The sequence below is a fragment of the Diabrotica virgifera genome, chromosome 5 (assembly GCF_917563875.1).
Source record: "Diabrotica virgifera virgifera chromosome 5, PGI_DIABVI_V3a".
Taxonomy (NCBI): domain Eukaryota; kingdom Metazoa; phylum Arthropoda; class Insecta; order Coleoptera; family Chrysomelidae; genus Diabrotica; species Diabrotica virgifera.
Window position 1 is genome coordinate 113766446 of NC_065447.1, and position 14871 is coordinate 113781316.

Genomic DNA, 14871 nt, shown 5'->3' on the forward strand with positions numbered 1-14871 from the left:
AATTTCTTCTTATATATTTCCTCTTTTAATTTGTAACTTTTTATTTTTTCATTTACTACCTTTCTTCTCTTTTCTTCTTTTTCCTCTGTTGTTCTCATTCTCATTATTACTAGATGGTGGTCACTGCCAATCTCCGAGCCTCTTTTCACTTTCGTATCCTGTACTCTTTTCCATTTGTTGCTGCTTACCAAAAAGTAATCTATGATTGATTTTTCGTTTCTGCTGTCTTGTACTCTCGTGTATTTGTGTACTTCTTTATGTTTAAATTTTGTATTTGTTATAACTAGTTTATTCTCCATACATATTTCTATTATTCTTTCACCATTTCTGTTTAGCATTTCTTCTCCTTCTTTTCCCATGCACTCCTCTATTCCGCTGTTGTTGTTTCCGACTCTACCGTTTAGATCTCCCATTACAATTATGTTTTCTTCCCCATTATCAATTTGCATTTGGAGCTCCTCGAAAAATTTATCTTTCTCTTCCTTTCTTGCATCTTCATTTACTCCGTAGGCTGTTATTATTGTCCATATTTCTTCGTCCATCAGTTTAATTTTCACCGATAATATTCTCTGGTTAACATATGTTTCTTCTATAACGTGTTGTAGTCTATTCGGTGCAATTATTATCCCGACTCCTTCTTTTGCTCTCTCTTTTGTATCCGCTCCTACCCAAAGTAACCAATATCCTTTGTGTATTTTCTTAAGACCTTTTCCTTTCATCTTCGTTTCTGTTATTCCTAGTATTTCTATTTTTTGTCTTATCATATCTTCTACCAGTTCTTCCTCTTTTCCATTGATGCTTCTCACATTCCATGTTCCCATTTTTATCTCTCCTTTTTTCTGCAATCTAGCTTTCCCCTTTTTCCTATTTTCATCCTTGTTTACCTTTGCATCATCTTTTTCCCTATCGCTTTTCCCATTCATTGCCTTGGTTGTCATTGTTGTGGGTCCGGTCTCATTATTTTCTTTTAGTTTTTTGAAGTCCCTTCCCCGATATTTCTGTGAGTTAGTATAAGTTTCTCTTTATTATGGTCCCATTTCCACTCCTTTCCATTAATCTCCAGTTTCATATATCCTATCTTCGTAGTATTACCTTTGTCTTTTTCTTCTTTTGCCATTTTCCTAATTTTTGCTTGTATTTCCCTTTCCTTTCTTGTTAAATCTGATTCTATATACACCTTTTGTCCCTGTAGATTTTTCAGTTTTCCTTTGTTTTTTAGTACACTCATCTTATCCGTTAGGTTTTCCATTTCTGCTACAAAGATTTGGTCGCCGATCTTCACCGCTCCTCTCAGTCTGACCTCTAATTTCAGATTTCTTCCTATGAAGTGTTCTACTGACTCCTTTACAGGCTTTCCGTCGGTAGCATCTAGTGTTAGGCCTTTTAATACTATATTATTTCTCCGTCTATCTTTTTCCAATTGTTCTATTCTATTGTTTGCCATTTTTAAACCTTCTTCCAATTTTTCGTTTTTTTTCTTTCAGCTCCTTAATATATTCCATCGTTTCTTTTTGGTCTTTCCGTATGGTTCTTATTTCTGCCATCATTTCATCATTTTTCCACATAACTTCCCGCATCATTTTTATCATCTCAAAATATAATTTATCTTCTTTATATTTTTTCTTCTTAGATTCTTCGTCGCCACTATCAGATAGTTCTTCATTCTTTCTATAGGTTTCCTTTCGGATGGTTCCTGTTCCGCCACTGGCCATTTTAAATTAAATGTTAACCTCAGCACTAATATAAATATTATTATTATTATTATACACTTAGAAGTTTATTTTTATTTCGCACAAGAACGCTTTTTAAGTTTAACGATTATCGATAACGATAGGTCTTTTAAAAAACCGGTGTTTTTATTGTGATAGGTTTCGAATTCGAAATTACCTTATCGCCAATACACCTGCCACACGACCTCTCGCCTCGCTTGCCAAACTCGAACTCCTATTTCGGCCTGTTTGGGCTTCGTCAGTACACAGAACACCGGTGTATATAGTTGCACAGAAATGTATGGAATGATGACCCTTCATCATTTTATATATTTCCAACTAAATTCACATTCACTTTACGAGTATTAGCCAATGATTTTGCTTATTTATTTTTATATATATATATATATATATATATATATATATATATATATATATATATATATATATATATATATATATATATATTTATATATATATATATATAAATATATAAATATATATATATATATATATATATATATATATATATATATATATATATATATATATATATATATATATATATATATATAAGAGTTATAAGACGCACAAGCGAGTATGCTCTACATTAGTGCGAAAGAGGATGAACCCAATAAGTCAATAAGTTCGATATTTTATTTTTAAAATCATCAAATAATATCGATAATTTTGAAAAGGAAATTGAAAACTACTTGCAGTTTGCAAGATCTGGACAAGACACAAATATTTTATTCTGGTGGAAATCATAATGTAGTGTTTCCCCGTTTTATCTCGGTTGGCTAGGGATATTTTGTGTATCCAAGAGAGGGCCGTGTGTATCCAGTCGAGCGGCTTTTTTCTGAAGCAGTACTGGTACTTATAAAAAGAGCAAATAAAAAATGCTCTTTAAACGACAACAAAGAACTAATTTATGTGATCAGATGGATGAAGAGCTTTTTAAATGATATCTAATATTTGTGAGGTTGCAATGTAATTTATCCTATTTCTTATATATTTTAAGAGATTTAATCGTTTTTGTTTTATTAATTTAATCCTTTTTATATCGATATGTTATCGAAGATTATATCGATATCGTATCGAAATCAATATCAGTACGATATTTTTATAAGGAAATATTGCCGATATCGATACACGATACGATATTTCATTGGCATAACCAATACAATACTCAATACTTAAAAGGTATCGATATTGTATCCTAACCTGCAGCTCTAATTTAAACCTATTCCCATAAGCAAATAAATTTATTAAGGAGTAAACGGAAATGTTTCGGGCTTTAAATTTAAAATCCATAAACCGGGATATTCCTATAAATAACGGGTATTCTAATAAGCGGTTTCGACTGTTTTAATAAGTAGTCGTCGAAAAAGGGTAATTAATAATCAACTAAAATAATAAAATATTTTATTTCTCAAGATACAACGATTACAATGTTACGTGTTTAACTCCATGTCGACATTTTTATATTTATATATTATTTATTACTTGGTTAATTATAAAATGTGGAGAAAGTTTTACTCTGTTAAACTTGGGAAGTTATTATTTTGAGTTCAATTCTTATTAATCTCTACTTGAATTTCATTCAAACTTTTGCCTTTGGTTTCAGGATAAAAATATTTTACTAAAATAACTAATGGAATAGCAACAACTATTGAAACCATAATATTAATGTATAGCCCAAGCCTTGAATAATTGATCCATAACATTACTTGTGGTAATAATAATGCCAAAGTGAAATAAAGAGCCGTAGACATGCCTGCACATATCATTTTGTTTCTTAATGGAAAAAGCTCTCCCAATAAAACGAATGGTATTGGACCAACTCCAATACCTACGGCTAAATATGATATTAACGATGATACAAGTAAAAAGTATGGAGATATGTGGATACTATAACTTTCTAAGAGTACAAGAATATACATAAATATAAATGTAATAGACATGAATATAACAGAAATCAAAAATGGTAATTTCCTTCCAAATTTATCAATAATAAACGGTAACACAAAGGATCCTAGTAAATTGACAGCACCTAAAAATCAAATTTAGTTAGTAGGTATATTGATATAAGATGATATTATTTTGTTTATTTTAGAAAAATAATAGTATATTACTTTATGAGGCGGAGAAGCATAACTTTTCTTGACGCGCCCGATATTACGCGCCGAACGAAGTGAGGCGCGTAATAGAGAGCAAGTCAAGAAAAGTCGCTTCTTTGCCGAATAAAGTATACTATTTTTTCTTCAAACCTAGCAATTTTCAACCATGAATAGTACAATTCATACGCTATTTTTACTCGAAATTAACTGTGACAACTATCAAAGTCGTCTAGATGTTAGAAATTAAAATAATTAAGTCGTCGGTGGGATTTGCGTCTTCCTGGTTACAGTTGTTTGACAGTTGTTTGCAATTATTAAAGACAGCTTATTGTTGTTGCAACCACAAGCGCAAATTTAGTGCGAAAATGGAAAACCTAAACGAAATTGAGTCCGCGGCTAATGATGCAGTAGCACGTTTGGGGCCCTCCAAGTCCGGAATAAAGTATCGGTTAGCGTACAAGCACTTCCAAGAGTGGTGCGATACAAGAGGAGTACGGCAAGTTACCGAAGACGTTTTACTGGCATATTTTAATATAATGGAAAATGAAAATAAATGGAAATCTTCTACAATGTGGTCCCGATACTCTATGATAAAATCCGAGTTAGTTATTAGAAAAAATGTGGATATAAGCAAATTTTTAAAGTTACGTGCCTTTCTGAAAAAGACAAGCGAAGGATATACTGCAAAGAAGTCTAAAGTTTTCACTAAAGACGAGTTTGATAAATTTTTGTTTGAAGCGCCAGATAAGTTGTATTTAGGATTAAAGGTAAAAAAAATTATATTGCAAAGCATGTAGTATACTCTACTAAATTATAAAAATATTTCAGATTGTTTTGTTAATTGGGGTTACCGGCGCCTGTCGATGCGACGAAATGGTAAAAATGAAGACTGTGGACATTGAGGATAAAGAAAATGTAATAATTATCAAAATCCCAGACAGTAAAACACGACAAATTAGATATTTTACGATAATTGGTCAAAACTACATTAAACTGTATGAAAAGTATGCATCACTGCGGCCTAAAAATTTCACAGAAAACCGATTTTTATCAAGTACCAAAATGGAAAGTGTTACCGAAGCGTCATGGGAATACATTCTATCAGCGCAGTAGCCCAAAAAGTAGCTAGTTATTTAAATTTAAACGATGCAAGCGCATACACGGGTCACTCTTTACGACGAACTTCAGCAACACTTTTAATTGATGGAGGCGGAAATCTAGAATGCCTCAAACGACATGGGGGCTGGAAATCAAGCACGGTTGCCGAAAGATATATAGAGGATTCAATAAGAAATAAGAATGATAATGCTCAAAAAATTTTAAACCCTCATGATTCGCCAACATCGGGAATGATTGCTGAAAGTTGTGCTCGACCATCAGTATCATCAACAATTACCAATGCGTATCAAGAGTCGGGAACATTTTTGCACGGTTTCAATTTTGAAAATGCCTCATTAACTAATTGTACTTTTAATATTACTATAAATAAAAATAAAAATAATGTTTAATTGTTGTTAATGACATTTGTATTGTTGCTTTGTGACATGTTTCATATTGTTGCCATGACAACATTTTTCCCTCCGCCGTAAAGAAATGGGAAAAAAACTGCTGCCGGCGGAGACATCAAACTTTGACAGGATCAAGTTAGATAAGTAATGTCATCATTATTTGACGTTTGAAGAAAAATAAATTTATGCATCTCTTACACCATGGCAAATTTGGTACTAGTTGACTCCTGTAGATGAGTACATTTTCATACACACGGAGGGAGGATACGTATTGAACAAAAAAACAAAAACTGCAAATATAGTGTAAAGAAGTTGGAAGTTAAAAACAAAATAAATAAAATAATAGCTATTGAATTCTATAAACGGAAAAAACAAACTTGTAGAGTTTTCCAATATAATTTTAGAACAGTAATAATCGGAGTATGTCAATAATTCTCACTAAAAATGATTTATAGTCTAAAAGCTTAACACTTTAGCTCTTTTTACCCTTCCGCAACTAACATAGGTTTTCGGAACATTAAAGCAGCTAACATAAGTCTCAGAGACCGACATAAAAAATGTTTCCATTGACACACTTTCAAGTGTAGGTTTGTGTTTAGTCCTTGAAGGAGTAAAATTAAACAAGATTGATACCTATTGTTAATTTATGATCTAAGCCTCTTAAACATTAGCAAAATACCAAAGAAAATAAAAACAATTATACAACATCTCATTTGTGAAAAACAAGTTCAATTTTCCACTGCTTTTATTTTGTACCTACCTTCACCTTTTATGGGTACATAGGTTGAGTACCTAGGTTGAGTGTACATAACCTCAATTTTTTTTATTTTTTTTGCGGAAAAAAGACTACAACTTTTTTTTGGCGATGGCTGTAGAACTGATATTTTTAATCGTATGTACCTATTTTATCAAACACAATATTTTTATTTTTTTTTTCAGATTTTTCCGTAGGGTTCGCCGGCTTCAAAAATAAAAAAAAAACTGTTTTTTTAGAAGGTCTTTGGGGGTCTGAACGTGTTTCTCCAATTTTTAAATGTTCTGAGGGACTCAGTGACTGCAATTTTAATATAATAATAATAATATGTAAGCACTACGAGCCTAGTAGGCCCATGGCTTGATGTACTATTTTTTTCCACTCTTCTTTGTCGGTCGCTTTTCTTTCCCAGTTCCTTACGTTAATTCTTCTCATATCTTCTCTAACTCCATTACTCCATCGTGACCTCGGTCTTCCTCTTCGTCTTTTCCCTGCCAATACACTAGATAGTACCATTCTGGGAATTCTAGATGGAATCATCCTCTGCACATGGCCCAACCATCTAAGTCTTTGCGCCTTAATTACTGCTAGTATGTTAGGATCTTGATAGAGCTCATTTTGTTCCTTATTTTTTCTTCTTACCCACTGTCCATTTAAGTTTTTCCCACCGAAGATTTTGCGCAGTATTTTCCTCTCCCAAACTAATAACAACTCTTGGTGTTTTTTTGTTGTGACCCATGTTTCAGAAGCATACTTTACTATCGGCCTTATTACGGTCTTGTTAGTTCTTAATTTTGCTCTTCGTGGTATCTTTTTACTTCTTAACAACCCATTAAGAGCAAATATAGCGCGGTTGCCCGAAATACCTCTCTTTTGTATTTCTTCTTCACAGTTAGGATCTCTTGTGAAGACAGTTCCTAAGTACTCAAATCTCTCAACTTCTTCGAATTTATACTGTGTTCCCTTCGCTCTTGTCATTGTTATGTATTGCCCCCGAACGAATTGCTTATTTGTCCATTCCATATACTTTGTTTTTGCTTAATTTATATACAATCCTTTGGTTGGTGCCCTCTCCTCGAGTTTCATGACTGTTTCTATAAGTTCTATTTTGCTCCTAGCCAAGACTACCAAATCGTCTGCGAATGCAAGCACTGATGTTTTCTGAGGTAGATCAGACCTGTTCTATTAATGTTTGCTTCCTGTAAAACCTTTTCTAATAATATACTAAACATTATAGACGATAATGGATCACCCTGCCACACTTCTTGTTTGACCTCAAAGCTTTCTGTTATAGTATTGTTTATTTTGAATTTATCCATTGTTCTTTGGAGAGTTAATTTTATAATTCTAATAAGCTTTGGAGAAACGTCCATGTCTTGCAATGCTGTGAATAATTCGCTTCTTTTCACTCGATCGAAAGGCTGTTTAAATGTCAATGAAAAGAACCATGGTGTCTTTATTATATTCGTAACTTTCAGCCTGTATTTCTCGTAGTGTAAAAACCTGATCCACAGTACTTCTGCCTTTTTTTAATCCACTTTGATATTGTCCTATGCTTTTATCAACCTTCGTTGTTAATCTGTTTTTAATATGCCTAGCCAATATTTTATACGTTATGTTTAGCAGCGCTATTCCTCGATAATTCTGACAATCAGCCATATTTCCTTTTTTTGTGAATAGGACACAGTATTGCTTCTGTCCATTCCTCAGGTTGTATTTCTTGTTCCCATATATTATTATTTAGTTTATGCATTTTCTCTACTAACTGATTTCCTCCAAATTTAATCATTTCAGCCGTAAAGGCGGAGATACATATGCGCTCTGCGCGGTGTGCGAGCCGCTCGCGCGCAGCATGTTCGTCAGATTAGTACGTGTTTTCAAGTGGTGCACAAACGGCTCGCACACGGCGCACCACGATATAAATTCTGTCGGTTTTTCAACAAACGCTTTGATGGTTCGCAATACGTATTTGGACGGGTTTGCGAGTGGTTTGTTGGTTTTGGCGCGCATGAGTTGAATATTTGTTAGTAATGGAATGGTCGGAACTGTAGGAAATATCTAACTTATTGATGTTTACCGTGGAAAATCATTATTGTGGGATCCTCAATAAAGAACCATATAATTTAGAAACAACCTAAATCCGATCTGAACGGAAATAGAAGATAAAATAAAAAAATGTACATGCGGACCTTTTTAAAAAATGTCAGTTCATTGTTGTACTAAAAATAACGTGTATTAAAAACAAGATTTACTATTTTATTTGGGCATAAGCCACAATTCGAGTTTGAAATCAAGTTTATTTGACCTTTCGCCTTTCACTTCGGAAATAGTTATCAATATCAAAAAAATATTCATAAGCAGATATATATTATGTGTCACCGGAAAGCGAAATAGGTAACGCACGACTTGGAGAACCTATAGTTTTCTAACTTCGTGTCTGGTGAAGCAACGCAGTTGAAACAAGCGGATATATTATAATTATGTCACCGGAAAGCGAAAAAGGTAAGGCACAACTTGGAAGACCCAATAGTTTTCTAACTTCGCTTCTGGTGAACCAACAGAGTTGGAACAAGCAGATATATTATAATTGGGTCACCGGAAAGCCAAAAAGGTAACGCACAACTTGGAAGACCCAATAGTTTTCTAACTTCGCTTCTGGTGAAGCAACGGAGTTGGAACAAGTATATATGTTACAATTGTGTCGTCGGGAAGCGAAAAAGGTAACGCACATCTTGGAAGAGCCTATAGTTTCCTAACTTCGCTTCTGGTGAAGCAACTGAGTTGGAACAAGCAGATATATTATAATTGGGTCACCGGAAAGCCAAAAAGGTAACGCACAACTTGGAAGACCCAATAGTTTTCTAACTTCGCTTCTGGTGAAGCAACGGAGTTGGAACAAGTATATATGTTACAATTGTGTCGTCGGGAAGCGAAAAAGGTAACGCACATCTTGGAAGAGCCTATAGTTTCCTAACTTCGCTTCTGGTGAAGCAACTGAGTTGGAAGAAGCAGATATATTATAATTGGGTCACCGGAAAGCCAAAAAGGTAACGCACAACTTGGAAGGCCCAATAGTTTTCTAACTTCGCTTCTGGTGAAGCAACGGAGTTGGAACAAGCAGATATATTATAATTGGGTCATCGGAAAGCCAAAAAGGTAACGCAAAACTTGGAAGAGCCTATAGTTTCCTAACTTCGCTTCTGGTGAAGCAACTGAGTTGCAACAAGCAGATATATTATAATTGAGTCACCGGAAAGCCAAAAAGGTAACGCAAAACTTGGAAGACCCAATAGTTTCCTAACTTCGCTTCTGGTGAAGCAACTGAGTTGCAACAAGCAGATATATTATAATTGAGTCACCGGAAAGCCAAAAAGGTAACGCAAAACTTGGAAGACCCAATAGTTTTCTAACTTCGCTTCTGGTGAAACAACGGAGTTGGAACAAGCAGATATATTATAATTGGGTCACCGGAAAGCCAAAAAGGTACTATTGGACCTATTGGGTTGTGATTATTAGGTAGTAAAACCAAAAAAGTTAAGTAAAATTTTCCATTTTAGTGGGGACTTCCCATTTTGTAATTTAATTTTCCATTTCCAACAATCTTTTTACCGATTATAGCGCCATCTATCCATAATTCAAAAAAATGTTTCAAATAAAAATTGTTTATTTTTATACAAACAATCCAAATCTGCAATAAGAAACGGGGTCTACCATTTAAGATTTTAAAGTAACCCCCCACCTCACCTCCGTGGGGCGTCGTGTTTGGAACCATTCGATAGATTTTTCAAAAATATTGATAAGTATTTTGCAGTTTTTCGATATGATGTTTATTTTGCGAAAGATCGCGGGATTTGTATTTAAAATTTTAAATTTACCCCCCACCCCTCTCCTTGGGGTTCAAGTTTGGTATTTTTCGATAGATTTTTGAAAAATATTGAACACGTAGTTTTTAGTTTTTCAATCTGACGTTCATTTCGCGAAATATTCGCTTTTTTTTGTGAAACTTTTTGACTCACCCATTTCCGTAGCCCCGCTCAAATCGTCATATTTTTGAAATATAGACTCTTTTGCATGTACTTAACTTACCTTATCTTAATCTGACAATTTCGAGTATTTTTAAGGATAGATTTTTTTTCGGGCCCCCCTGAACGAACTCCCCTGTGTTAAGAGCCAATATATGGTGGAGGTACATCTGCAGGGTACCACGTTTCTCCCCATATGATAATCTGACGCGCTCGAGTAACTGCAAAAATCCCCGCTTGGGCTCCCCTACCATTATATTTGTGTTGCCGGGAAGCGAAAAAGGTAGTTCCCGAAATGTTCCCAAACTGTGGCTTATTCCACATAAAATAGTAAATTGCATAAGATGACACAAGAAAATAGTTTCAGAACAATACCAAAATAAGATGTAGTAGAAGTACAGGACAGAGACATGATTATCTACAATTACTAAACGTTCGTAAGTTTCCTCTGGATCGTCAAAATGAAAAATTTTAACGAACAATAACCGCGCCACGAACGCGCGGCGCACACACGGCGCGGAGTTCGCGGCGCGGATATCTGTCTCCGCCTTTATGCCGTCGCTTCCTGGGCTTTTGTTCATTTTTAATTTATCGATGATATTCTGAATTTCGCTTATAGTCGGAGCCTGCTCTTCACTCTGGTGATTTTGTATTTCATTTACTAGATCCTCTGTTTCCCCGTTATTATCGTCTGTCTCTTGAGGTCCATTTAGAAGCTCATTAAAATACTGCTTCCAGCGTTCTAATATCTCTGGTTCACCCATAATGATTTCTCCATTTTTGTCTTTATAATGTACAGTTTTCGGTTGGTCCCCTCGTTTCTCATTTTTCATCCCTTGGTACAGGTTCCTAATTTGATTATTTTTGTAGCTTTCCTCTATATTTTTCAGTTTAGCTTCATACTGTTTCCTTTTTTTTTCGTAGTATTTTTTTGGTTCTATTTCTTTGTTTAGTGTAATTTTCCTGCGCTTCTCTTGTTCCTTGAGTTATCATTTTTAATCGTAGTTTGGCCCGTTCTTCCAATGATTGTTTACATTCTTCATCAAACTATTTTTTTTGTTTTTTTTGTGTTGTCATTGGTGCTGGAAATATTTGCTGTTTCTTTAATTATATCTTTTAATGTTCCCCACATGCATTCTACATTCCTTTCATCCACTATGCTCTCTAATTTGTTGTTAGTAATTTGTCCATACAAAGTTTGCTCACATTCTGTCTGTAATCTGATTGGTTTGTTTCTTTCGTATTTTAATCTGTTTTTGTTTCGAAGAGTTTGTACTAATTGTTTCATCCATATTCCGACCAAATAGTGGTCTGAGTCTATATCGGGTCCTCTATATGTTCTCACCTTTTTTATGCAGTGTTCTTCGTTTTTCTCAATTAAAACATGGTCGATTTGGTTGACTGTACGGCCGTCTGGAGATTTCCATGTTCCCTTATAAATGTTCTTTCGTTGGTGGTACGTACTTTTTATTATAAGTCCCCTTTCTTTGCCAAAATCTACCAGGAAATATCCATTTTCGTTAGTCTCTGGATGTAAACTGTGCTTGCTTATAGCGGGCATTAATACTTCTTCTGTGCCTATTTTGGCATTAGCGTCTCCTAGAATGATCTTCATATCATACCTGGGTATAGCCTCATATACTTCGTCTAATTTGCTATAAAATTGCTCTTTCAGATCTATTCCCTTTTCCTCAGAGACTGCATGTATATTAACAAATATTATTTTTTGGTATTTACCTTTTAATCTGAAAGTGCACAACCTGTCCGAAATTGCTTTAAAGTCAAACAAATTCTTTCAATTTTTTCCTTATTATAAAACCTGTACCCAGCAATCTGTTAGTGTCTCCGCTATTAAAAAATATATAGTCGTCTATTTTCTGGCTACCCTGCCCCAATTGTTTTGTCTCTTGTAGAGCTACTAGATCAAACTTATATTTCCTAACTTCGTTTATTAAATGCGTCAGCTTTCCTTTCTCCTAGGATCCTCTTATATTCCAAGTTGCTGCTTTTAGCATTTCTTCTGTTATTTTATTAATTTGTTTTTTGCTTTCCTTTTTTCGTGTCCGTATTCCCTGCGGTGTCGTCTTTATCGATTCATCTTCGTCTGCATCTGATTCTAGTTTTTTGAGATGTCTTCTTTTATTTTTTCTATTTGTCCGCTTTCTTTGTTCCATTTCTATAGTACATTGTTTACTATTAATCTCTGGTACCCTATTTTTGTGATTTTCCCTTTGTTTCGCTGCTCTCTAGCCACTATTCTAATTTTGTCTTGTATTTCCCTTTCGTCTTTTGGTAGATCATCATTTACATATATTTTGCCCCTTAGCTGGTTAAGCATAATTTTATTTTGCATTACTTTTGACTTTTCGTATTTATTATCCAACTCTACTAGACATGTTGTGTCTCTCAGCTTTCTTGCATCGTTTACCCTTACTTTAACTCCCATTTCCTTGTCTATGAGACTCTCTACTTTATTCTTTGGTATACTGGTATTGTCCGTGTCAATTGAAAGTCCTTGAATCACAATGTTTCCTTTTCGTTTTTCTCCTTCTAATTTTTGTAATCTTATATTCGTATTACTTAATTGGTTTTGCAGATGATTTATCTCTTTAATCGCTTTTTCATTAGCTAGTTTTAGTTTCCCCATTTATCTTCTATATTCCTTTTGTTCTTCTTTGAGCTCTTTTAGTTCTTCAGTTAGCATATTCATGGTTTCCGCCTGCTTTTTCTATTGATTTTTTATTTCGTTTATATCCTCAGCCAGTCCTTTAAGCAAATCCATCATTTAGGCTAGCATTTGTGGGTTTGAATCATCCCGTTTTTTTTGTGATCTATAGGTTTTTTTTTGAATTTTTGAATATATCATCCCAAGTTCTTGCTTTTCTTTTTCCTCCCTCTGAATACGTATCATCTGAGTCTGTCATATTTATAAGATTCACTTTTCTTGATGTTGCCCTAGTTTTTCGAGAATATTCTTTGCACCGCGATAGTGGTTGATATCTAGTTCAACCCTTCAGAAATATCCACCCCTCTCAGTGCAATCAGCTTCTCTCTAAACTTTATTAAGTTACGCTTTCCAACGATTATTCGCTTTAATTGAGGTTTGGCAACACCACTTTATATTCGAACCGGACTTCAGCTGTAGAACTAGCTGTTTTATTTATCTTATCAATATAACCTACTTGTTTTTCCAATTGTCAGTATTGTTTTTAACGCCGAATATCACTTTTTGGCAGTGGATATACACTTATTTTATTGTCCTTCATTTTATAATCACCTGGTACTGTCAGTTAACTTTTAATTTTCGCAACAACACTCGAAATTTTCGGGTTTATCGTTGGCGAAAAATCAAACACTTTAACACTTTCAATGCCACGTTGCCATAAAAACCAAAGAATTATTACCTTGTACAATAGATCTTCTCAAAAACGACTGCTTGCCAAAACAGCACAATGAAGACCTTATAGATTATATGATTTTCATATAACCTATAAAAAAGATTGATCTGATTTATTTTGAAATCAATAAAATAGGCAAAATTTCCAAAACCTCAAAAATTTAAAATATAATTTTCGATAAAGTACACACCAATAAAAAAAGTTAGACCTGCAGCAGCTACCCCCAACAAAAATTTATACGCTTTTTTCCGAAAAAAATTTTTTTAAGGTTATGTAGGTATATTAAACTTACAGGTCCATAAAAAATAGGCATGTTTTGTAAACGCCTCAATTATGTGGATTTTTTAAGTTTTAAGATGTTTTCGATGGTGGGGTAAGGGGGAAGGGAGTGGTGGGTTAAAATTAGGCTGAGTTCTATTTGTTAATCACATATAATTTAAAACAATGAAAAATATGGAATCATGCTAGTGAGGAAGTAGAAGACTGTCGACGCATGTGCCATTAAAAATGTGACGGCACAGTGTACGATTTTATCTTGCCTAAAATGATTAAAAAATTTCACCTATACCGGCTCTTACCTACATCGGCAATTCAGACATATATTAGGTATACATTTTACAGTTGAAGACTAAAATGATGTTGCCAATATTTATGAGTTGCATTCCTGGGAAGACTTTGTTGAAATATAGTTCATTCGATTACACGAAATCAACTTTAACTTAAGAATATCCTTCACAGAAATCATATATAGTCGATTCGCTAATCTGAGACACAACTGTCTACACTAAGTTAAGTATAATCGCAATAAAAATGCACTATATTGAAATAAACAAACCAAGACACGTTGAATGTTCGAGAAGTACTCCCAAATCCTGATTTGGGAGTGCTCCTCGTGCTTGTTTATTTCTAGTGCATCTTTATTGTGATTGTAGTGTAGACAGTTGTGTTTCAGTTTTGCGAATCGACTATAGCATGTGATTTTTCTTTAAAAAGACGACCACATGCAATGGTGACAGTAAAATTCTTGTTCTTTTTCTTGTAGTGCCTATCCGTTTCGGATGTTGGCGACCATCATCGCAATCTGTACTTTGCACACTGCTGCTCTGAAAAGATTTGTAGTGGTCGTGTTGAACCACGTACGTAGATTTTTCAGCCACGAAATCCTTTGCCTTCCTGGTCCTCGCTTTCCCTCTACTTTTTCCTGTAAGACCAGTTGCAGCAGTCCATATCTTTCACTATTCCTCATGATGTGACCGAGGTATTCGATTTTGGCTGTTTTTATTTTGATTAACAGCTCTTTTTTGTTAGTGATTTAGTAAATTCTTGTTAGTGATTCCATAACAAATCACGAGAAAAACCA

The 14871-nt window shown here is 34.3% G+C and overlaps 1 protein-coding gene across 1 annotated transcript in view; it reads right to left on the reverse strand.

The window, feature by feature from the left end:
• Positions 1 to 3120: 3120 nt before the first annotated feature.
• The window catches only part of LOC126885099 (facilitated trehalose transporter Tret1-like), a 160874-nt gene continuing 149123 nt past the window's right edge, over positions 3121 to 14871 (reverse strand). The window contains exon 4 of the mRNA XM_050651527.1: positions 3121 to 3762. Coding sequence (XP_050507484.1) covers positions 3281 to 3762 — 482 coding nt within the window. The 3' untranslated portion in view covers positions 3121 to 3280. The remainder of the gene's footprint in view (positions 3763 to 14871) is intronic.